Here is a 26611-nt window from a genome sequence, read left to right as displayed (position 1 = left end):
CTGTGCCCACTTAATCATTACAGATTTAACCATTTCATCTTGTGTGTTCCATTCCAACAGCAAGCTATACATTCTTGCCAAATTCTTAGTACTGGGTTCTAACAGTTCAGTCTCTAATTTTGATTTTTCCACCTGGAAGCCAATTTTCCTGTCCATTTTAAAAACTTCCATTATTTGGTAGTAATGAAGCCAGTCTCTCACTTTCCCTTTTAATTTCCCAAAGCTTTGCAATTTCAATCTGTCCCCTTCTTGTTCCAAAATTTCTCCATATCTCGGCCATTTGGCCTCCATATTAAGTTTTTTTGAGGCCTTTGCCTCCATTGGCGACAACCACCTTGGAGTTTTACTTTCCAATAAATCTTTATATCTAGTCCAGACATTATATAATGCTTTCCTGACAATATTATTTTTAAAACCTTTATGAGCTTTTGCCTTGTCATACCATAAGTATGCATGCCACCGAAAAATATTGTTGAATCCTTCTAAGTCCAAAATGTCAGTGTTCTCAAGAAGTAGCCAATCTTTCAACCAGCAGAAACCTGCTGATTCATAATAAAGTTTAAAGTCTTGGAAAAACACCTGTGTTAGTATATCTTTCTTTGTGAACGGACTCACACTTAACCGGAATAGAGATGGACTGAAGGAAATACAGTTCATAGATTTTATAGAAAAGTTACATACTGCTGCTTATATGCAAATGTGATCAACATAAAGAATAATGCATAATCTCTCTCACCACCCTCATTCCATTCTAAAATGAAAATAGCTTTCATCGTAGGAGATTAAGTCAATATTTGTCTTACTCTGGAATGCCAAACAGGTTTTGAAAAGGATGTTCATTGAATAAAATTTCTTCTGTAGGACAAGAGATCAGAGAAGCTATCCCACCGATGAGAAGCCCACCTGGTTGGTACCAGTCATGTGGAACAAGGCGGGGATCACTTTCAGGGCACTCCATAGTATCTGCTTTGTACATCATATGCAGCAGGAAAAGTAGGAACTTAAGTAGCCAAAACATCCTGACAACAAGCTTCCCTCTCCACACAGACTCTCCCTGTTTTCATCTGTAGTAGCAACATGACTTAGACATGTAGTACCAGCTGGTGCTAGTATACTTTGCTAATACACTTCTTACTTAAGAGATATGTATCAGTCAGATGTTTGGCATCATTGGGAGTAGAAATTCATGCTCTGAGTACGAGCAGAGATGGCCATCACATATGTCTGGGGAATTGTCTGAAATAAGAGTGACAGGGCTCTACCTGCCTTTTGCCCCTATTCCCAACAAGCTATGGACTGGGGAGATATTCATAACCACTTTCAGGCTTGCTTGTTGATGGTTTCCTAGTGTCCTCTAGGGAAACGTCTACAGCTTTGAGTAGGTGAGAAAATTACAATGATTTCCACGATCCCAGGGGAGAACAATTAGTGATTTAATGTTTCAGTCCTGAGTGTGTTTTTCCTATAGAAAAACTATTACTGTGGGGCCCATCTACATTGTGGGGGCAGCACTGAGGAACATGCTCTCTGTGCCACAACCCCTTAAAATTCAACATGTTGGTCACAACAGAGTTGTGTCCAGCTCCTAAAGGTAACGGAGGGTGTGAGTCCCTGCCTTCTCTGTCAGTCCCAACAAATGTCAGAACCCCAGCGAGACTCTCCTACTTTCAGAGACCATCACTTCACAAATGGAAACTGAGAGCTTTCTTTTAAGGCTATTTGGCAGAAATCCAAACAGCAGTCAATGTAAAAGGAGAAACCCAATCCATTGCATAAAAGTCAGCTGCTGGCAATACATAACATAGCTTTTCTGGGATGTTTTTTGAGGCAGGCCCCTCACCGACTAATCAAACCATAATTAATGCTATATTCACACCCAAAATCCTAAAATATATACCTTACCAACCGAGTAGAAAAAATAAACAAAGTGGATTCTTAAAACATTCTCCTAATTAGTTGTTCTCTCTTGTTCTGTTGGGGCCTAAACACAATGATGTAGCATTTAGGGGCAAAAATGCAACCCAGTAACCCAGCACTGGAAGCTAAGATGGAGAAAATCTCCACAGCTACCATGTCTTTCCCTCTTGTACTCAGGTAGGTTGGAACAAAAGACAACCATACACTGCAAAAGACCAACATGCTGAAAGTAATGAATTTGGCTTCATTAAAACTATCTGGTAACTTGCGGGCTAGAAATGCCACAGTGAAGCTGGAAATGGCCAACAAGCCCATGTAACCCAAGACACAATAAAACATGGCAACTGACCCTTCATTACATTGCACAATGATTTCTCCAGTTACTGAGTGCATGTCTAAATCAGGGAAAGGGGGAGAGGTTGCCAACCACAAGGTACAAATACTTGCTTGAATAAGTGAGCAGGAAAGGACAACAGACTGTCCCTGTCTTTTCCCCATCCACTTCCTCATGCTGGATCCTGGTTTTGTGGCCATGAAAGCTATCACTACAGTGATGGTTTTGGCCAATACACAAGAAACAGCCACTGAGAAGATGATACCAAACACTGTTTGTCGGAGAAGGCAGGTCACTTTCCCAGGTTTGCCAAGAAATAGGAAGGAAGATAGGAAGCAGAGCAGGAGGGAAATGAGGAGGGTATAGGTGAGGCCTCGGTTGTTGGCTTTGACAATGGGTGTATCCCTGTGCTTAATGAAAATTGTTAACACCAAGACTGCATTAATGGAAAGAAAAACAGCGACGAAGGCTAAAGTGATTCCTAAAGGTTCTTTATAAGAAAGAAAGGTTATAACTTTAGGCAAACATTCATCTTTCTCCTTACTTGGAAATTGATCTTCTGGGCATGTGAAACAATCATCCATATCTTTAAAAAAAATTGGAAATTTCTCATATCAGTATTTGTTGCCTATGAACTGTTCTCCACTCTACCTATTATATATCAGTTATAACAAGGTATAATCTCTGCTTGATGGTTTCGAGTGTGACAGTACTAATTTGAAAACCAATGTTCATATTGTCTCAATTCTGCCTATTTGGAGTGTGCATAAGCTCTGTGTACTTCCTAAATCACAAGTCAAATGAAGCGATTCAGGTGAAGTACTCACAATCCTAAATTCCATTATGCTGTTAAGAAGACATCTTGAGGCAGCTCAGTGACTCTTCAATGTCTTAAATCATTAACCTTGGACTAATATGTTCTTTCCTTGAGCAGTGACATTTTCCCCATGCAAGTCTTTCCTGAGACCTTTGACACTTTGGTCCTCTTCCACTATGCAATAGAATATAGAGATATCTTATTACCAGGCCTTTGCAGAGGGGGAGGGCTACTGCATACATTTGCCCCAGGCCTTGGAGGACTATGTCACAGGCATACTCTCCAACATTTCTCCGATTAAAATAGGGACATCCTATTCCATAATAATAATAATAATAATAATAATAATAATAATTTTTCAATACCACCCATCTGACTGGGTTGCCTCAGCCATATATGTAGGCGGCTTTCAACATATATAAAAACATGATAAAACATTAAATTTTTAAAACAAAAAACAACCTTCCCTATACTGGGCTGTCTTTAGATGTCTTCTAAAGGTTGTACAGTTACTTATCTCCTTGGCTTAGGGCTCACATAACCCTATACCCTCTATAGGGACACCCTAAGCAAAAGTGAGACATTTCAGGAACAAGTCAGAAACCGGGACGGTTTCTGTAAATCTGGGACTGTACCTGGAAAATAGGGAAACTTGGAGGGTCTGTGGAGGGGAAAGAGAGTGGGGGCTCCAGGGGGCTGCCACAGATTTATTCTAACAAGATTCCCACTCCCGACCTCAGATACGCCTACTTTCTATCAATGAGAAGAGGTTATCTACCGAGAAATCTGTGTGCAGGAAGGAGAAGCTCACTCCACACTTTTCTTGCTGCTCTCATCCACCCCAGTCTTTCTTGAGGATCTATGCTGTGGTTTTTAAACCCCCTCCTGTATCCATTCCAGAATAGGAAAATCTGCCCTTTCAGAAAGACCACTGCCACTATTATTCTGAAATTTGTCAGACTTGGTCCTTTTAGAAAGAGTAGCCATATCTGTGGATGTCATAAACATTTGCAAAGGATTAAAGAGATGCTTCCTCTAAAACAAAACAAAACAAAACAAAAAACCCTGCACACACAAAAGCTTGTGCATTTGATGACACTTTAGCAGCCTTAACACACTCTGGTGGGGTCCCTATGTATGTGAATTGCACCCAGTTTTCTGTTGCATTATACTTGTACACATCGAAATATGAAATTAACTAAGAATTTTCATAAGCATTATTTTTTATTTCTTAAAAATTCACATATTCATTCTGAAATGGTGCATAACAGGGGACTATATGCCATGCTATATAGGGTGTCATGATTGCAATGGGGAACACCTTTTTTATAGCACTTTTTGCTTTCCACTCGAATTATAGAGAATTTGCAGACTTTCTGCTCCCAGTGAATGGAATATTGCTTTCAAATGTTCAGAAAGAGTGGAGAAATGTTGCCATTTATATAGACAGTTTTTTTTTACTTTTAAATAGTCATCTGACACAACTCTTTCAATTTGCCCTGTGTAATGGATACATTGGGGTGCTACATAACCTACCCAGCTGATTGGAAATCTTCCTCTCTGGACATGGAGTACAATCATAGCAGCAAAATTTCTCCCCTTCCTTCCTTTTCTTCTGGTTACCAGGGTGGCAGTAGTCATTGCACAAAGAAATGGGCATCACCTATCAATAACCATGAAAGGTGTTAAAAAGGGAAATTAAAATAGTTAGATAGAGAGATACTTCAGGTGTCAATCTTGGTCTAAACCTCAGATATTTTAAGGACATAGTGACACTCTATTGGGCATTCAGGAAAATACCTCTGATAATATAAATCAGGGGTGCCAACTTGAATAAAATATGGGGGGCAAGTAACCCCCCCCCAACGCTCCATTTGAATGGCAATGCCCACACACATACTAATCACTGGAGAAACCAAACGGAAAGAAAGAAAATAAAAAAATAATTCAATATGAACCACAGAATTCTTTCTCAAGGCAATGATATACAGTTATCTCTGTGATCAGGGCTGAGTCAAAGATTTCATTCATGGTTTAGGGACTTCCAGGTCTGCTGCAGGCTATGGTGGATAACAGGGATCACTCATCCTGAGTGACCCGATTCTGCATGGAGGTGGGAAGGGAGCATGGGCAAAATGTCCTGGCTGAGAATTGCAAAATAACTAAAGGAATGAGACAAGGCTGCCTGTTGTCACCCTTGTTGTCTATATTAGTTTTGGAAGCATTTACACAAAGAATAGGATGGAATCAAGAAATTAAAGGTATAAGAGTGGGACAGAGGCAATGTAAACTAAAAGCTTTCACATACAACGTGGTGATATCTGTAGAAGAAGCAACAGAGTCCATCCCGTAAGTATTACAAGAGATAAAAAAATGTGGAGATGTAGCAGGTCTTAAGATTAATAAACACAAAACCAAAATCTTGGTAAAAAAATAGATATGAATGATGAGAATAACAATAAATTACAAATGCGTCAGGTCTAAAGGTTGAAAGGAAGGTCAGTTATCTAGGTGTATGGTTAAATAATATAAATATGTATAATGATAATTAGTTAAACACCTGGGAAGATATGAAAAGAAATTTACAAATTTGGGGCAGAATGAAACTTTCACTGTTAGGTAGAGTGTTGACTATAAAAATGAATGTATTATGAAGAATGTTATCTTTGTTTCAATCAATTCCAGTGATTGGCAAGACAAGTGCTGAATGCATGGTGAGAATTGTAGTCCCTGGGGACTTGGAGCCAGTGCTGCATTATTTTCTCTTGGCATGATCAAGCAGAATACTGCCCAGACAAGCAGCAAGGCAGCCCTAGGCTATAATGCCATTGACAGCAGCTCCTTCCACTCATGTCCTCATCCAGCCATGCCAGAATCCATACCTGGTTGAAACCACTGTGCCAAACAATTGTATCTTCATGAATGATGAGTTCTTTTCCTTCAGGAACATCTGGCTCAATCCAACCAACTTTCACCCTCTGGAAAGAGTTATTTGGAAATATGACCATGTTTATGATGTCAAAGCCGCCTCCCATTTCCCATTTGTCATTAAAGGAAATGGTTTCCCCAGCTGAGTTGTTAAATGAAATCTGGTGAAGAAAGTGATGGAGCTGAGATAGAAGGAATAAATAAAAGAATTTGCCATGTAAATAAATTGGAGAGTTCATCTAATGTCAGATAGTGACTTCTAACGTTGTTGGACTACAATTCTCACCATGCATTCAGCATGACTAAATGTCAGGGATTATGGGCATTCATCCTGCTTTGTATATTCATACTTCTGATGCTTAAAGAAACATAAAAATATAAAATGCTTTCTACTAATAAGATGCCCAACTCCATTTCCTCAGAGATTATTGCAGGAGAAAGCTGAATATAGTCTCACCTTCTACTAATTTATTGAAATAAAAATGCTTCATTGTAGGGACATTACCTGCCAAGGCTGAACATCTTGAAGATCAGTACTGAAACCTTTCTCATTGGCTCTCTGCTTGGATCGAGACAAGCCCATAGCATGCAAAGAATGAGCCACGGCATAAACACCATTATAGATACTATAACTGTGGCCGGTCATGAGTTGTTCAAAGTGTGGCCCAGAAAGACTCTCCAGACTCTCCTCCCCGGTACATGTTTGGTCAACATCCATTGCCACATTGGGGTTAAGAAGTACACAATCAAAAGCTCCCTCCCAAAAGTCCTTCAGAAAACCGTCTGCCTGTGGTCCATAAGGTTTTATGGTCTGAAAAAATTCTCTAAACCCCACAATCTCTTTGGAGTGGATGGTAAATGAAATTGCACCTTGAAACATCTGGAGACCCCAGCCCTTTTGATGGCCAGTTAATATGAAATCTATCTGGGTTGTCGTAATCCACACCTTTCTGAGTGATGTGTTCTCCTTGTTTCCAATGTCTCGTATAAATATAATAGTTCTCAGCCATGGTATAGTCAATGATTCTCCATATATAATAAAGGCAGTCACTATTTTATTTGTGTAATGTACATAAACTTTTGTGGCTATATTACCAAGTTCCTCCAAGCTATCCCAGTGGGCTATTTGTGGTATTCTTTCTGTGAATGCTGAACAGATCGCATACTGAGAAAATAATGGCTCCAGCGTCTGCAAGAAATGTTCACCACTGCTATTATCAACTAGAAGAAGCCCAACCCATGTCCATTTGAAATATTGGAGCAACCGGATAATTCCCATATACTGCTGGGTTTCATTTGGGACGAGGGGTAAAAAGGATGGACCTTGAGTAATATGATTCTCTTGTGGGGCAAATGAGCCATATGTGAGCTGAAAGAAAATGGACAGATATTGCAAGGAAAAGTTAGGAGTGACTTTATGTTCCCGATTATACAAGCATTATTTCTTTAATCCATCTTTGGGTGCCTAGAGTTAAAGATAACACTTCTGGTGGAATTTCCCAAGAACATAGAACATATTATTACAACTACTATTTATTGGTTGCTTTCTTATCAAGATAATTCAAAGTGGCTTACAATATTTAAGCAATAACGTTCTATGAAACCAGTTTAAAAGAAAAAAAAATCTAAAGGCAGCACTATTTTTTAAAGGCTGGATTAAAATATCCCAACAACTCAAAGAGGCCATAGACAATTAAAAGTAAAAATAATAATAATCAATGTTAAGTACTAATGAAAGAATAAATAAAATACCTTAGATTAGGCATTAGGCTGATGTTACCTGGAATAATGCTGCTTTTGTAAATTCACTCCTTTTGAACTACAAAATCAAGTTCAGCATAAGAAAGTAGAGCCTAAATCACTCTCTCACACAAACTCAAAAATACAGAGAGAATTCCTACCTGCGGAACCTTATAGAAACCTATAATATCTGCCATGAGGTTAGAGGTATCAGAGCCAAGTCCGCCAATGATAGCCATGAGGTTTTTCTGTCTGTCACACTGGTAATTGGGGACAAATCTATGTGATTTGAAGAGCACCTCCAAAGTGGTACGATAAGTCATCCTTGCATCGTAGTAGCTATCATAGATGTGGAATCCAAGTGTGACATTAGGTAGGATCTTAGGATTCTCGTTGATTTCGTTCACAGCAAATGCCAAGGCAAGGATGTGCTGGTAGAATTTTGTCACCATTCTGCATACAGAGGTAGAATTTAGTTATCCCTTTGTCTATCAAGGATAATTGGTACTATTATATCACAATATTGGTATTTTGCACCTCAGATTGTAATAAATTGTATTTTGCATTAAAGTGACAAATAAAAATATTACTTAGCTCAAGTAAATGAGCTATATATCTAGGTACCAGGCAAAAACTTTCCTCTATAGCTATGCCTTTGGCCTTTAACTATCTGTGGCCTTGTAGAAGTGGGTGGGATGTTGTTAATGTATTTCTCCTCTTGGTTTTCATGTAACTGTGTGCAGGTGTTATCTGTGTGTTTGTCTGTAATTTGCTTTGGGATGCCGTGGGCAAGAGAAAGTGATTTACAAATTCAATAAATGTTAAAAATAATAAGCAAAAGTGTGATTTATCATACAACAGGATGGCAGTATTTCTGTTCTCCATATCAATCTTCTTCTTCTTTGGCGATCACTCATAGCTGAGTAAGATTGTCTTCCATAAACACAGTTTTAACAATGAGTCCATATCCAGAATACAAGGAAAAGCTTTCAAGGAACAAGATCAAAAGATACCACGAACAAAATTAAGGAGCAGAAAAGAGCAAATATTTTACATTTAGGAGAGAAGTGGGATACTTGCTTATTTTCAAGATGGGAATTTTTGCCAAGGTTGATCAGGGTGAAAGGTTGAGACTGCTTTTTTATCTTCTGGGAATAAATCAATATATCTGACTTTGGGGAAGTAGTGACTGATGTTAATTGTAATCTTGCTTTTCTAAATGTCTTATGATCTTATGTATGATTTTATGTATATATAGAATATAAAATATGTTAAATATTGAACACATTCTGAGTTGCTTCAAGACCTTTTAGTGTTACAATTGACAAGCAAGTTGGAGTAATAGTTATATTAAGAGCAGACTTCTTGTGCAACCTTAGTTGACAAATATACTTTCAAGTTGATACATTAAAAGAACATAGTGCATGAGATATTTAAAAAATCCAAGAACATAAGAAATTTATCTTGATAGAATGATGCAACAGAAAAACTGCAATAAAATAGAGGAAAATGCAGAATCTGAGCATTGGGGCTCTACTGTGAATACAGCAATGAAAGCCCAACTTCAAACAGGTTGCATGCTGATCAACAAATTTGGCTTTCTTTTAATCTCATTTTCATTTCCTGGTTGTTAGCATTAAAAAATAGTACATAAACCATCTATACCTAACCAACTTTAGCATTCACATCTTTGGTAAAAAGAGAATACTTCTCATGGAAGTATTTTTTTCCTTAAGTGTGACAGGACTGACTTTGAAAATTTTAGATTGAATCACCCTTTCCCCCAGTCTTTCCTCTTTAGGTGTACCACAGAAATGTTACATGCATCTGCCTACAAGGAAATTTGGTCCAAATAAAGAAAAATGCAATCTGTCTGCCAAAACTCTTGTCACATTCAAAAATGGAAACAGTTCTCACTATAGAAAAGTGAAGGAGGGAACAATGCAAAAGACACACAGTGTGAATATGGTTGGCTAAGCCTACACTTTATTGGAGGGGGGCATTCTGTCGTTTAAATAGTTTTTGTGATCTAAACAGCTTTCGAAGATGCAGAGCAAAAGAAGCAATTCCTTACTCTGGAACATCAAACAGATTCTGGTAAGGATCTTCCTCGAAGGAAAATTCATGTGGATGATAAACTATCTGAGAAGCAATTCCACCAATGAAGAGAGCTCCTTTCTGGAACCACTCATGTGGGACAGGGTGGGGATCAGCTGTGGGACACTCCAGAGCATCGACTTTGGACACCATAGCAGTCAGCAAAGGTAGGAGCATCAGAAGGCAAAGCATCCCATCTAGAGTGAGGCTCTGCTCTGTTCATCAGCAGACACGGCCAGATATAACAGACTACATTGGTTTGTAGCTAATTATGGCAATACCTGTCCTAAGAGAAATAGATCAGCCATGGATTTGATTGAGATACAAATGAATGACTTTACTACTAGCAGATATTTTCAAATTTCAGGTCTGGCTGATGTAAACTGGAATAAAGCTGGGATAAAGAGGTTTCACTTCTGAAAAAAAAAATGACAGAGCCCTGCCTACCTCTTGTCCCCACTCTCAGCTGCACATGGCACAGAGGGAGTATTTATAATCATTTTCAGACTTACATGTCAATTGTTTTCTAGTTTCCTTTGGGCGGGTGAAGAAGTCATGAGGGTTTCCATGATCCCAGTGGTCAATAATCAGTGCTTTAGCATTTGGGTCCCAGGTAGCATTCCTTCCCCTCCCCTCCCCTTTTCCTGATCTGATAATGAGTCTCCACTGTTCCTGGTGACACAAGTAGCAGGTGGCAAAGAGATCCCCATAGGAACTGAACTCCAGGAAGGAACAGTGTTCAACAATGGTATTTTTAACATTTTAATTATATTTGAATGGCATAAGCTTTCTACCATACTATGACAAAATAGGGAAAATATAGGATATTCAATTTGTTAAGCTAAAAAATGGCAGGTGGCACACCTTTGCATCAATAGAAACCCTGCCTCCTTTACGATTACAATAGGATTCCCCCCAAAACTATTATCATGAGGTAGAAGAAGAGTTTGGATTTGATATCCTGCTTTATCACTACCGTAAGGACTCTCAAAGTGACTAACAATCTCCTTTAGCTTCCTTCCCCACAGCAAACACTCTGTGAGGTGAGTGAGGCTGAGAGACTTCAGAGAAGTATGACTAGTCCAAAGTCACCCAGCAGCTGCATGTGGAGGAGTGGGGAAGTGAACCTGGTTCACGAGATTATGAGTCCACCACTCTTAACCACTACACCACACTGGACTGAACCATATTTTAAGGGTGCATTGTGTCCTTTCTAATTTTTTGTCTCACAGTGTGCAATTACCCCCAGTCCTTTGTGTGGCCCCAGTACCTTGAATGACCAAAATATTAATTTGGGGGTATCATGTACCCTTGCTCTTGGTGCCTTTGCTCTGAATAAACACATTTTGTTTCCCCACAGCCTTCTGTATGGCCATAATAGCACAGGAGCCAGCACCCCAAAATAACACTTTTCAGAGATGTCCCCAACCCTGGTTCACCCCAAAACACACAACTGTAATTTCTTTGGCCTGGCTCTGTTTTGGCTCAACTAACTGAGCCCAGGCTGGAAGTAATTAAATGATTTTTATTTATTTCTACCTACTAATAATCAGCTTCTACAAGTGCAATTGGTCTGATGTGATGAACTAGAGTTTATTGATCTCTTTGTGAATACAAGAATTAGAATATACTTTGATAAATTGCACTGGCTTTGCTGGGCTTATCCTCCTTCTTTATTTTTATTTTTATCTATCCCCTTATTTGACTATTTTGATTCTGAAGGGATCTTCCTGATGACTGCTTCTCCTGACTGGAATAATATTTCTTTTCTATATGATGAAATTTTTATGTGATTAACTGATTTGACCTGATCTTCTAAGGATTTACTTAAAACCTGCAACTTATATACTTTGGGATTTATTTATTTATTTATTTATTTACTTATTTATTTATTTACTTATTTATTTGGAAACTTAGTTTGGACTTGGCTATTATGATGGATTAAGACTCTTTAGTCCTCTTTTGTTATATATACACTTATTTTCCATTTCTGCCTGCCCTTTCCTCTCTAGTTATATAATGACTTGGATTGCTTCTGTGCTATGGTGGAGTAGACTTTAAGAAGAAACTGGAGATTATTATGTTTTCATTTTTCTTTATTTTGTAACTCCAGTGGGCTCCTTCCTTATTTTTATCTTTTCCCCTCTTTTTTCATTTTCTCTCTCAAGATTTGGAACTGGGCTTGCCTTTATTATTTATTTATTTATTTATTTATTTATTTATTTATTTATTTATTTCCATTTGGATTTAAGCTAAAAGAAGAAGCTGAACATTGTGGTAAATTTATGTATTTTTTTCTCTTATTTCTTCCTTTGAGTCTCTGAGCCACAGGACTTATATTGAGAAAGGAGTTAAAGAGAAGGCCGACAGATATTTTTAGAAGGGTGTTACTTTGTTTGGAGAACTTACTCTGGTAATAAGTAAACATAAGGCGCGCTGTTTATGCTAGCTAAAGGAATGGATACTATTTTTTTTTTAATACTGATGTTTTACACCTTGAAGGTCATGATAACAGATTTGGCTGGCACGTAAATCTGTGGTATAAGAAGGTGAAAGTCCATAAAGCTTTTTTGAACCATGTAGTAAGGAAAGCAGTGAATGAAGTATGGAGAAAATATATATATAGAAAATAGAACAAAAAACACCATGGTGGCTTTCCACACTGGAGGCGATATCTGAAAGAAATATAAGAATATGAGAAATGATTGAGTATCTTATAAAGAAGTATTAATGGAAATAGTTCATGAATTGAAATTAAAGGGGTTTGAAGATATAAGAGGGTTTTTAACTGATTGCTTACAATGCCATCAACTTAATAATATATTTAAGATGGACATAAAGGGTTTTTTTTAATGCAACCTCTAAATTTGAAAAGGAGCTGTTAGAAAATTAGAATAAATTACTTTTAAAATGTATAAATTATTAGAACAGTATAAGAAAGATGGACATGTCAAATCATTGATAGTTGCAGTTAAAAGTTGGACTATGGTTTTTTTGAAGATTTGATAGAATTGGATTAACAGAGAAGATTCAGGAGAAAAAGTTAACATAAGGACCCACAAAAGAGGAGGAGGGAAGTTAAAAGGGGATTTATGGATATTGTATAATTTGTTCTCTTCGTGGTTGTTTGTAATCTTCCAAAATGCTTTTATCTTTGTTCTCCTTTTCCTTTCCAGAACACCTCTCACCTAACAACACCTCCCCATCCATCTCCTATCCAAAGTCTAGTTTTTCTAGAGGCACTCCCCCCCCCCCCCAATGAGCAATCACACAGACGCTTAGCGAGTGTGAGGCTCTATATTCCAAACCCCGCTCTTCAACAATGAGAACATTCAGGAGCAGATTGTTAAAAGTTTGAGCTATGCTATGTTTGCAGACAAGATGCTGCTAAGTTAGCAGACAGGTGTTGTCAGCAGTTAGCTGCAGATGAGAGTTAGCAACAGAATTGGAGTAGCAAAATAATTTTCTGGGGAGTTTAGTTGACTAAATATCTCCAATACTCATACTACCAATGTAAATCTATTGGTAAATCAAAAGGAGCACATTGTGATTGGATATCTAAGCACCCCCCACCTCCCAGCGTGGGCAGGGCTATACCCTGCTCCACTCCTGTTGGTCATTCTGCAGTCACTTGGACACTAAAGCCAATCGCTTGGCTTGGGGGGTGACTGTGAAGCAATATTTAACCCTTGCACATTGTTTACCTTCGCGCAGCAGATCACCTACCCACCCTTTATTTAGGTAAGTCTGGCCCTGCTATGGGCTTTGTTGGTCACCTGTTTTGTAAAGGGGGCCTGGCAAGAATTTTTCCATCTGGCAAATTGGCAGGGTTTTTGCCTACCACCATAGCAACTGTCACAACATGGTGGGGAGGGGAGGTGTGGCCATCACCTGCCCTCCAAGATCAAGGGTATTGCGTTAAAGGGATCTAGAGGTTGGCCTGGGGGCTAACCCCTGCAGAGGAGGCTAGGGCCATACCAGGGCCCCGTGGGGACACCGGGGGTGAGTGCCAGTGAGGTCCCTCTGGCGGTGCTCCCTCTGGCCATGTTCAACCTTTATCGGATTCCTCACAAAAGTGGGTGTGAGTCTGATATAGTTTGGATGGTGCCAATCACTAAGTCAATACCACTCACATTCTGCATTCAATAAAGTTGTGGCCTAAATTTTGCAAAATAACTTAAACTAAAATCCTATGTCACTGTGTTTCATTTTTGGGGGGTGCTGGGGGTGTGTGTCTCGAATTGCAATGATAGTGTGGGGGAGAAAAAGTCACCAATCCTTTTTTCTTATTAGATGTTCCCGATTGTTCAAGTCAGGCCTCAGCACAATGATGAAGCATTTAGGAGCAAAGATGCAGCCCAATAACCCAGCACTGGAAGCTAAGATGGAGAAGATCTCCACAGCCACCATGTATTTCCCCTTGGTGCTCAGGTAGGTTGGAACAAATGACAACCAAACACTGCAAAAAATCAACATGCTGAAGGTGATGAATTTGGCTTCATTGAAACTGTCTGGCAACTTCCTTGCCAGGAAAGCCACAGTGAAGCTGATGATGGCCAGAAGTCCAAGGTAACCCAGAACAAGATAAAACATGGTGACAGATCCTTCATTACATTCCAATATGATCTGTGTAAGTGCTGACTGCATGTCCAAATTGGGGAGTGGCGGAGAAGTTGCTAGCCACACTACACAGATGCCTGCTTGAATCCAAGAGCAGAGAAGGACAATGGAGTTGGCCAATGTTTTCCCGACCCACTTCCTCATGCTGGACCCTGGTTTGGTGGCCATGAAAGCTACAACCACAGTGATGGTTTTTGCCAATACACATGAAACTGCTACAGAGAAGATGATTCCAAAGGAAGTTTGTCGGAGGCAGCAAGTCAGCTTCTGAGGTCTTCCTATAAAAAGTAAAGATGAGAGGAAGCAGAGCAGGAGCGAAACCAGGAGAGTGTAGGTGATGTCCCGGTTGTTGGCTTTGACTATGGGAGTATCTTTGTACTTAATAAAAGTTCCTAACACCACAATTGTGGTGAGGGAAAAAGAAATAGCAACCAAGGCTAAACTGATCCCTAGGGGTTCCTCATAAGACAGAAAGATTGTCAGTTTTGGGATGCACCGATCTCTGTCCTTGCTTGCATACTGATCTTCTGGGCATTTGGAACAGTCATCCATGTCTGAAGCAAGAAAAAACGATCGTCACAGTGCTAAAATTGCAAATGAAATGTGCAAACAACTTAATTTTGAAACAATGCCTCAAATGTTTTACAAATAATACTATAAAACAGCCTTTATTTTTTAAAATAAATACTGAAAAGGCCTTCAACAAACGTGAAGAACAAGTCAACATAAAATAATAATCCAAATAATCCACTATCTGAACTGTGAAAAGCCAGGCAAGTCTCTCTCGCCCGGCATTCAGACACTGTACTTGGAGGTAATCCCTCTATTGGCCCTACATTAAGTCATTTTTCAGAATGATTCTCCCCATATCAACCAGCCTGAGCGCCGAGATCCATGGGGAGGGTTGTGTGTGGTCACACTGAGCAGCATGTAGGAAATAATCATAGGCTGGGAAGCTATAATTTGTTTAATTTGATTAGGTTCTAGTCAGTTTTTTGTAATATTTTTATTGATGGAAAACTTTTTGAGGACACTTTTAAAAACCACAAAAAGAAGAAAGTGCAATAAAAAAAATTGTCTAAACTTTTTAAAAAAATGTTCCAGCCCCCCTGAAAAAAGCTCATTCCCACTCATAATCAAATGTATTAACTGAAAGCATCTAAAGAGACCTGCCCTTCTGGGTGGAAATCTTTCCATCTGGACACAGGGCGCAACTGTAGCAGCAAAACTTCACTCCTTCCTTCTTTTTCTTCTGATAACCAGGATGGCAAGAGTCACTGCACACAGAGACAGGCAGCACCTGCCCATAAAGGGGAAAAAATGATTAGTAGAATGGGAGAAATTGACAATCTTTCTGTTTACTCTGTAAGCACATGATGAACATGGAAGAATTCAGAAGAGGGTACGTGCATGCCACAATGTGCCAAAACAGTCCTGAGCATATAATGCATTATTTTCGAAGTCTATTGTTTAGAACCACACTTCTTAGAATAGTTTGATAACCAATCCCTCTTCCAAGGGAACTCTGGGAATTGTAGCTCAGTAGGGAAAATAAGGGTCTCCTAACAACTCTCAGCATCCTTAACAAACTTCAATACTTAAGATTTTGAGGTGGAAGCCATTTTGATTAAAGTGGTCTAATTGTGCTTTAAATGTAAGGTGTAAATGTGGCTTGGTTACCAAATGGTGAAAACCTCCCAACAACAACAACAGCAAAGATGATTTCTTTCCTCTGTTAATAAATAAACAGAAGCTGTTTATTTAGACATTTTCTTAAGAATGTTTCCCATCTAGAGGACATTTCAGTAAAGTACATATTGACAGTAATCTTCCATCTGATCTATGTTCAAACACCAGTCCTTTGGGAGACAAGAATATTTTTGTATCTCCAACCAATATGGCAGAAGGCATAAACTGAAAGCATATCAGGAATCCAAACCTGGTTAAATCTCCTGTGCCACACAATTATGTCTGTATTAATGATGAACTCTTTTCCTTCCTGAAGCTTGGTATCCACCCTTCCAACTTTGACTCTCTGGAAGGATTTGTTTGGGAAAGTGACCATGTTCGTTATGTCAAATCCACCTCTCCACTCCCTTTTATCTTGAAAAAAGATTGCTTCTCCAACTGAGTTATTAAACAAAATGCCTTCAAGAAATGGGTTCAGCTGGTTGAAGAAGAACAAGAGTGGTTAGGAATGGGATCAAAACCTACTGGAGTCAATATGCTGAAATTTTTCCTTGATTACATTGCTTATGTAGTTTCATCTTGCAACAATTTTGTAATAGTTTATAGTTAAGGCAAGAGAACCAATATAGTATTGTCCATAGAGTGTCAGACTAATACCTTGGGAGACCAGGATTCAACCTGAGGGGCCAGGGACCAACTGGGTGCATTACCTTGTGTTCCTTTCTCAAAAAGGTGTGCTATGAATGCAAAAATAAAAAAATGTAAAATATGAATGCAGGTTTTTTGTTATAGATGTCCTAGGCTCTGTGGTTTAACCCACAGCGCCACCCGCGTCCCTTTTTGAAAATGACTTAGAAATAGTTATTTCTTCAAAATGCAGCAGTCAAATTAGTGGCTGGGGTTCCATTTAGATCTAACATAATCTATTTTACAACAGCCATACTGGTTGCCAGTTCATCTCTGGCCCCAATTCAAGGTGCTCACATATGCATTTAAAGTGTCATGTGAGTTTAAATATTCCCAAGTATCTGAAATACTGCCTAGGGACCCTCTTGGTTGCTGAGATCAGCAGATGATGGCCTCTTATTCGTTCCTTTCCTACCAGACACTAATATAACCTGTTTTACAACAGCTTTACTGGTTGCTAGTTAAACACAAATGTTTAAAGTCATAAATGACTCAAGTCAGACATATCTGAATTACTGCCTCCTTCCCTACAGGCCCTCTTGCTACGATCAGCAGAGGAGGCCCTCTTGCTAGTTCCTCTCCTCTCAGACACTTGAGGGGGGTTTGCGGACCAGGAGAGGGCATTTTCTGTGGCAGCCCCTAAGCTGTGGAACTCCCTTTCGACAGAGATACACCTGGGACATACATAGCTTCTGACGAAAAGACGCACCTCTTTACCCTGACACCTGAGGGGTATATTTTTAAGACCCACCTTATGTTGGTTATTGTAACTTGTTTTAAACTGGTTTTTTGCTTTAATGTGGTAACCCACCTTGGGAACTTAAGATATGGTATTATTATTATTGTTGTTGTTGTTTTAAAGAATAAAATTGGAAGGTGCATGATTTTGTTCTATTCGCTTCATGAAAATGAGATTATTTCATTATGAATACACTACCTTCCAAGGCTGGAGATCTTGAAGACTTTTGCCACTCATTATTGGACTGTGTTTGTATCTAGATGACTCTATGGCATGCAAAGCATGTGCCACAGCATAGACGGCATTATAGATACTGTAGCTGTGACCAGTCATGTGCATTTCAAATATAGATGCAGGAAGATTCTCCAACCTCTCCTCTCCAGTACAAGTTTCACCAACCTCTATCAGCTCCTGGGAGTCTGGAAATAAACAGTTAAATGCTTGCTCCCAGAAGTCCTTGAGAAAGCCATCTTCTTGATTCCAGCCAGGTTTTACGATCTGAAGAAAATCCTTGAATCCTTGAATCTCAGCAGAGTGAATTGTGAAGGACAAGGCCCCTTCAAACAATTGAAAATCCCATACGTTCTGAACGCCTGTTAACGTAAAATCCAGCTGGGCTGTCATAACCCACACCTTTCCAAGTGAGGTACCCTCATTGACGCTAGGAAATCCTAGGAGCACATATGCATTCACCCATAGAATGGTCATAGAATCTCCATAGATGACAAAGATACTGACTTTGCTCTCTGAGAACGCTGGATAAATAATAGATGCTGATACGTAAAATGCAGTGAAATTCGTTAAATCATGTTGGTTGGTGATCCTTTGTGTGAAGGCTGAACAGATTCCATTCTGAGAAAGCAATGGCTCCAGGGTCTGTATGAATTGTTCTCCACTGTTATCGTCCACAGCAAAGAGCCCAATCCAGGTCCATCCAAAATGCTTCAGCAAGTTAATGATCCCAATGTACTGGTTTGCTTCACTTGGGACCATATGGTAAAAGGAAGGCAATTGTCTTGTGTGGTCAGAGGTGAATGAACCATAAGTGAACTGATGAGGGAAATGCAAATATTTTAAGAGGCGCATCTGAGCCTGTCGACCTGTGCAAAACAGGAATGTTTATCAGGGCAATGGAAAAGCTCCTTAAGAAGACTGTTGTAGGTGATAAGATTTTGGGAGCAGGCCAAAACTCCCTGAAAGATTGCTGAAATGTAGCCTGCGGGGATGTATTATTTATTAACTGGTATATGAGAGGGTCTGAGGACTAGCATCTTTTAAAATGAAGTCACAGTTCATTTCCTTTCCTTCTTTAAAAAGAGGATATTGCAGCTGCTGCACACTTGGGAAACGGCACCACTAAACTTCAGGGGGACTTCAGCATTAGGGAAGTTTTTGGATTTCTCACAGCCATTCCTCTGCTTATTCTGACCCTCAAAATTACTCTCAGCATTCCAGGAGAAGAATGAACTTAGTGACTATCCCCCCTTCATCCATAGATATATCCTACCTGTGGATACTTGTATAGGCTTAAGAGTTCTGCCATATGGAAGGAGACATCAGAACCAAGTCCCCCAATGACAGCTATGAGGTTTTTCTGGTTGTTGCATTTATAATTGGGGACAAATCTTCTGAATTTGAAGAGCAAGTCCATAGTGGTCTGATAAGTCATCCTTGCGTCATAGTAGCTGTCATAGATGTGGAACCCAAGGGTGACATTGGGCAAGATGCTGGGATTCCCATTGATCTCATTTACGGCAAACACCAAGGCCAGGATATGCTGGTAGAATTTTAGCACCACACTGCAGAGAGAGTTTGAATGCTCTTTCAGCAAAATGATGATGATGATGATGATGATGATGATGATGATGATGATGATTACCCCACCTTTTTGGCTAGGTTTCCCCAGCCACTCTTTCTGACTAACAACAGAATATTAAAAAAACAGTAAAAACTTCCCTAAACAGGACTGCTTTCAGATGTCTTCTAAAAGTCAGATAGTTGTTTATTTTCTTGACATCTGATGGGAGGGCATTCCACAAGGCGGAAGCCACTACTGAGAAGGCCCTCTGCTTGGTTCCCTGTAACCTCACTTCTCACAGTGAGGGAACCACCAGAAGGCCCTCAGAGCAGGACCTCAGTGTCCGGGCTGAGCAATGGTTGTGGAGACGCTCCTTCAGGTACACTGGGCCGAGGCCATTTAGGACTTTAAAGTTCAGCATCAACACTTGGAATTGTGCTCAGAAACGTATGTGGAGGCAATGTGGGTCTTTCAGGACCAGTGTTATGTGGTCTCAGCGGCCACTCCCAGTCATAAGTCTCGCTGCCGCATTAGGGATTAATTGCAGTTTCCAGGTCACCTTCAAAGGTAGCCCCACGCAGAGCATTTTGCAGTAGTCCAAGTGGGAGATAACTAGAGCATGCACCACTCTGGCGATACAGTCTGTGGGCAGGTAGAGCCTCAGCCTGTGTACCAGATGGAGCTGGTAGACAGCTGACCTGGATACAGAATTAACCTGCGTCTCCATGGACAGCTGTGAGTCCAAAATGACTCCCAGGCTGCACACCAGGGTGGGCACCAATACCAAGAAGGTCCTTTGCCTGGTTCCAGCAGCAAAACAGTTTAGAATAATTCTGCTCCATCCTGTCTATAACCAAATTGCTTGCCATAGGGACAACAATCGTGGCAAAACTTAATTACAAAGTGGTGCAAGTTCCTCAATTATTAATATAGAAACTCAAGGCTGGGTAGTGACAGCCACATACTAACCAGCTCAAACCTTTTCACTCATGGAGTTTCTCAAGTAGACTGAAGGGGAACAAAATCCTACTTTGTTCCAGGGTGAGCAAAGCCTGGAAGAACAGCTTTCTCTATGGTATTAATGCATGAATTAGACTTATTTCATGCAATAATTAGATTTAAGTATGTTGGTTATATGAGGCTGGTTATCAAATCCAGAAAAATAGAACAGGACTTGTAGCAGCAATGGAAATGATGCACCAAGACAGATAGATCATTTTAAACAAATATTAGTTCTTCTTCTGAAGAAGCTGTTGTTTGAAGCACACATCATTATAACATATTGATTTTCCTCCCTCTCTAAGAAGCTTCCCTTACTGGGAAGATTTGCCATGGTATCAAAGGTTGTACAGCAGGTGGCTTGTAGGTACTCCTCAGGAAATAATAGGCATGATCTCCCTGTTATTCACTGTTCAAATCTACCATTTATGTCAATCTCTACAGGCAGCTGACCAAGTTTCATCTGGTTCATGCAGCACTATTTTTCTAGGAAAAAAGGTGTCTAAACACACCATGACCACCTCCCCCATTCTCTTAGAAAGTCAATTTTTACATTTTTTAAATGTATTGCATTATTTTGTGTATTTCTCTTATTTTTCATTGAAAATAGTATTACAGTGGTACCTCGGGTTACAGGCGCTTTAGGTTACATACGCTTCAGGTTGCAGACTCTGCTAACCCAGAAATATTACCTCAGGTTAAGAATTTTGCTTCAAGATGAGAACAGAAATTGTGCAGCTGCGGCACAGCAACAGCCCCATTAGCAAAAGTGGTGCTTCAGGTTAAGAACAGTTTCAGGTTAAGAACGGACCTCCGGCACGAATTAAGTACATAACCAGAGGTACCACTTTATATTTATTGAGAGTGAAATTCTGTTTAACTATTATTTACTGACATTTTGAAAGTTTCTTTTATTCTATACTACTATATTCTAATGGATAACTGAACTTTATTTGATAGTGATCTTTTCTATTATCACTAAATTGTGTTGGATCAGATTTTTATAAGATGTGTGATCTTTCTTGTATATTTTGTTGTTCTTCCAGCATGTAAACCACCTTGTGTATAGCAATGTAAAAATATGGTATCTAAAAGTAAAATGAAAATGAAATTATATCCTATTATTTGTATGAGCAACTGGTTGAGTGTGTGATCTAGCCAAGATCAACTGAAGCAGATTAAGGGGGGAGGTGAATGCTTACTTTGGAACCTCGAACAACTCATGAGAAGGAAGTATATTGAAGAATAGATCATGGAAATGGTAAGAGATGTGAGAAGTTATCCCACCAATGATGAGGCTCCCGGGCTGGTACCACTCTTGTGGAACAGGGAGGGGATCATTCATGTGGCACTTCCTGGTATCTGCTTTACATTGTTTGGGAAGCTGAAGCAACAGCAACAACACATGTAGACCCACCATCTTTACAGCAAACTTCCTCTCTAGCATTCTCTTGCTCCAGCATCCAGCTTTACATTAATGCCTTACTTTGGGTGGTGCCTGACTCTGCCAATAAAGGAAAACAACACACTTATCTTTAGCGTCAGCAGAATTCGAGTGCATGCCTCAGCAGGCTAGTAGAGACAGCCAATACAGACTCTGAAGTCTGTTCTACAAAATGGCAACACACATTGCAGCTCAAACTGGCAGAACCTTACCTGCATCTTGTCACTCATCAGTGACAGGAGACTTGCTTGTTTTCTGTATCTACTTATGGAGACAGTGCTTTTACTAAATGTTGTTATTTTCTGAAACACCACTGGAGCATTGGGCAGGTGAACAAATGACAGTAATTTGGACACCTGCAGGGGGAGATAGGTAACTTTTACTAAATGATGTTCTTTTCTGAAAAACCACTGGCGCTTTGGGCAGGTGAACTAATGACAGTAATTTGGATAGCTGCAGGGGGAGATAGGTAACTTACCTCTGCAATGTCACTGTGCCAGAAGCACTTCAGGGAGCAAACATATTTGTTCTCTACTTGAATCTGGCCACGAGACTGTTATGCACCACAAGGAAACAACAAATGGGTGATGCGTTCTAGACTTACAGGAAGGGCAAATTCATACCCTAAAGTGAATCCACACATTTCCATAATTGTGAAGGAAGCTCAGAGTATCAATGCTGAAATAATGACCACGGTCCAATCCCAGTTTTTCGACCCACACCAGATACAGCACTTATCATGTAGTTTGGAATTGTTTTTGTATTCTTGGTATTAAACAAATAACTGTTACTAGTTTATGAGAAAGCTGCAACAAGACTGTGGAGGCTTGAAAGTGTCAGGAGCTCGTCCTACACTTGAATAGGACCCTGGCAGAGACACATGCCCCACTGGCATGTCCTCTCCCTCCTGGTCGATCGTTCGGGAGTTTCAAAAGCTCTTCAGCGCAAACATCACAGCGACCAATGCCACCAGATATCAGCACACTTAGTGATCCACAGAGTCTTCGCAGCTTGCATAACAAACCTCAGCAACTCAGCATTTTGGCTAATCTACTTTATTTACATATAAATACACATGGAGCACTGCAACATGGCTCCCTCTCTTTCTGGCATCAGACAGCAAAGAGAAAGAACAACAGTCCCACTTCACGGAACACGGTAACACAAACATCCTGTCTCGTCACTTCCCATTCTATGGAGTCAAAACATAAACCGTCATGTGATAGACAAAAATCCCCTGACTGCAATCATTGAGCAGGAATTCTAACAGAAAGCCCCCCCCCCCCATATATCCTTCTTATTGAATATTGTTCCTGATTCACCTGCACCAAGCTTGCAGGGAGGTTAGATTGTATCTGGTCTTCACTGAGCATTCATTCTGATTTGTTTGTGTGGAAATTGTATAAATTGTATAAATAATGCATATTTATTCTGATTTGGAATGGATGAGAAATTTGACACAGTTTTTATTTGAGCACAAATATATGAAATCCACTCTTTCTGAAGCAATAGAAGAACCAAAGTTCATGACATTATCCTAATTTTGATGCAGTTCTCCAACAAATGACCCTAAAATATACATATTAGCAGAAATGGGTATAAAAATGAAAACAGTATTTGAAAACAACCCACACAAATTCAGCTGGATGGCTCAGTTGGTTAGAGTGTGATGCTGATTGATAATGCTAAGGTTGCAGGTTCAATCCTCACATGAGACAGCTGCATATTCCTCTATTACATGGGGTGAGACTAAATGATCCTCAGGGTACCTTCCAACTCTTCAATTTTATTATTCTATGAATGCATTATATCATGGGAAATTGCTGGCCAAAATATGTACATTATTCAAAACTGCACAAAAATATTTGTTTATTAGGAGAAAGTTGCACTAAAATGCTGGTGGATCTTCTGAAGGATTTAAGTGGGGAATCAAATTACTGCAGAAATGTGAAGATCTGAATTTAAGATTTGGAAATGATCATTCCGTTCCTAACCCTGATTTGACTGCAAGGTGCATATACATCTACCCATTAAAAATAGTTCATCCCATACTTTTCAGTCCCGCCCCCATTACTTTCCTAATAGAAAACAGTCTGCTTTTTGTGGCTTGGTTGCACTAGGGCAGCAGAACACTTTAATCCACTTGAAATGCACAAACCTGAAGTTCTGCTATATGATTGAATAAATCCCTGTACCCCCACCACAGTCTTGATAGAACCCCTGGTATTCACTGTTGGAGGAAAGTCCTCATTGTTATTAACACATGCAAAACAGATAGTATATGCTATATAAAAGTGGCCTGCCATATGTCTGGAATTTCCCAGACACAGCTGGAATTTGGCCCACATAAAAGTGTCCGGATAGAAATTGCTGAAATCCATATGTACTGCAACCCATGTTGATGCCGGGAGTGTAGATTTTTGCAAATCTTTTTGTTTTCTTTCCTTTCCTTTTTGAGAATCAAAACAACTTTGAACTCAACAACTTTGGATGAAAATTTTACCCTTCAGAAACAAAGTGCCCAAATTTTCAGTTTCTGAAATATGGCAATTCTTTATAATACCACAAGTGAGTTTGAATTGTTACTACAGTACTGAAATTGATAAAAGATGAAGTGCTGTTTCATTTAATCTTAAGTGGCAACAACTATGAAATAATGTTGAATAAATATCTCCAATACTCACATACCAACATATTAAGAGCATGGGGGAGAAAGGTCACCAATCCTTTTTTCTTATTAGTTGTTCCCGATTGTTCAAGTCAGGTCTCAGGACAATGATGAAGCATTTAGGAGCAAAGATGCAGCCCAGTAACCCAGCACTTGAAGCTAAGATGGAGAAGATCTCCACAGCCACCATGTATTTCCCCTTGGTGCTCAGGTAGGTTGGAACAAATGACAACCAAACACTGCAAAACACCAACATGCTGAAGGTGATGAATTTGGCTTCATTGAAACTGTCTGGCAATTTCCTTGCCAGGAATGCCACGGTAAAGCTGATGATGGCCAGAAGTCCCATGTAGCCCAGAACAAGATAAAACATGGTGACAGACCCTTCATTACATTCTGATATGATTTGTATAGGTACTGACTGCATGTCCAAATTGGGGAATGGGGGAGAAGTGGCTAGCCACACTACACAGATGCCTGCTTGAATCCAAGAGCACAAAAGGACAATGGAGTTGGCCAATGTTTTCCCCACCCACTTCCTCATGCTGGACCCCGGTTTGGTGGCCATGAAAGCTACAACCACAGTGATGGTTTTTGCCAATACACATGAAACTGCTACAGAGAAGATGATTCCAAAGGAAGTTTGTCGGAGACAGCAAGTCAGCTTCTGAGGTCTTCCTATAAAAAGTAAAGATGAGAGGAAGCAGAGCAGAAGGGAGACCAGGAGTGTGTAGGTGATGTCCCGGTTGTTGGCTTTGACTATGGGAGTATCTTTGTGCTTAATAAAAGTTCCTAACACCACGACTGTGGTGAGGGAAAAAGAAATAGCAACCAAGGCTAAACTGATTCCTAGGGGTTCTTCATAAGACATAAAGACTGTCAGTTTTGGGATGCATCGATCTCTGTCCTTGCTTGCATACTGATCACCTGGGCATTTGGAACAGTCATCCATGTCTGAAGCAAGAAACAGTGGTCATCACATGCTAAAATTGCATATGAAATGTGCAAACAACTTAATTTTAAAACAATGTTTCAAATGGTTTGCAAATGTTACTATAAAACAGCATTCCTTTTTAAAATAAATACTAAAAAGGCCTTCTTGAAGAACAATTCAACATAAAATAATAATCCAAATAATCTTCTATCTGAACTGTGAAAAGCCAGGCAAATCTCTCTCGCCCAGCATTCAGACACTGTACTTGGAGCTACTCCCTCTACTGTCCCTACATTAAGTCATTTTTCAGAATGATTCTCCCCATATCAACCAGCCTGAGCCCCGAGGTCCATGGGGAGGGTTTTGTGTGATCACACTGAGCAGATTGTAGGAAATAACCAGGCTATAATTTGTTTAATTTGATTAGGTTCTAGTTAGGTTTTTTTGTAATAATTTTATTGATGGAAACCTTTTTGAGGACATTAAAAAAAACACAAATAGAAGAATAACAGAAAGTGCAATAACAAAATTGTCTAAACTTAAAAAAAATTGTCCCACCACCCCCTGAAAAAAGCTCATTCCCACTCATAATCAAACGTATGGACTGAAAGCATCTAGAGCATTGGTAGGCAAACTAAGGCCTGGGGGCCACATAGGGCCCAATCGCCTTCTAAATTCGGCCCGTGGATCGAATTTTTACATGAGTAGAATGTGTGCTTTTATTTAAAATGCTTCTCTGGGTTATTTGTGGGCAATAGGAATCCCCCCCCCCAAAAAAATGTCCGGTCCACCACAAGGTCTGAGGGACAGTGGACAGGCCCCCTGCTGAAAAAGTTTGCTTACCCCTGATCTAGAGAGACCTACCCTTCTGGGTGGATATCTTTCCTTCTGGACACAGGGTGCAACTGTAGCAGCAAAACTTCACTCCCTCCTTCTTTTTCTTCTGATAACCAGAATGGCAGGAGTCACTGCACACAGAGACAGGCAGAACCTGGGGGAAGAAAAGATTAGTAGAATGGGAAAAATTGACAACCTCTCTGTTTACTCTGTAAGCACATGTTTGGATCCACACTTCTCAGAATGGTTTAATAACCAATCCCTCTTCCAAGGAAATTTGGGAATTGTAGCTCAGTAGGGAAATTAAGGCTCTCCTAACAACTCTCATCATCCTTAACAAACTTCAGTACTTAAGATTTTAAG

The 26611-nt window shown here is 39.8% G+C and overlaps 2 protein-coding genes across 2 annotated transcripts in view; one reads left to right on the top strand and one right to left on the bottom strand.

Moving 5' to 3' along the window:
* The window catches only part of LOC309355683 (uncharacterized protein), a 282572-nt gene that overhangs the window by 58669 nt on the left and 197292 nt on the right, over nt 1-26611 (top strand). The window lies entirely within an intron of this gene.
* LOC309355994 (vomeronasal type-2 receptor 26-like) lies at nt 1936-9986 on the bottom strand (the record flags this gene model as incomplete). The annotated part of the gene is made up of 6 exons (XM_081887169.1): nt 1936-2837; nt 4605-4731; nt 5951-6046; nt 6502-7365; nt 7898-8189; nt 9811-9986. The coding sequence occupies 6 exons, from the start codon at nt 9984-9986 to the stop codon at nt 1936-1938; spliced, it is 2457 nt and encodes an 818-aa protein (XP_081743295.1).

This window comes from Podarcis melisellensis, assembly GCF_964234715.1.
Source record: "Podarcis melisellensis genome assembly, chromosome: 13".
Lineage (NCBI taxonomy): Eukaryota > Metazoa > Chordata > Lepidosauria > Squamata > Lacertidae > Podarcis > Podarcis melisellensis.
The sequence above is the reverse complement of the archived record's forward strand: the minus strand, read 5'-3'. Positions and strand labels throughout refer to the sequence as shown.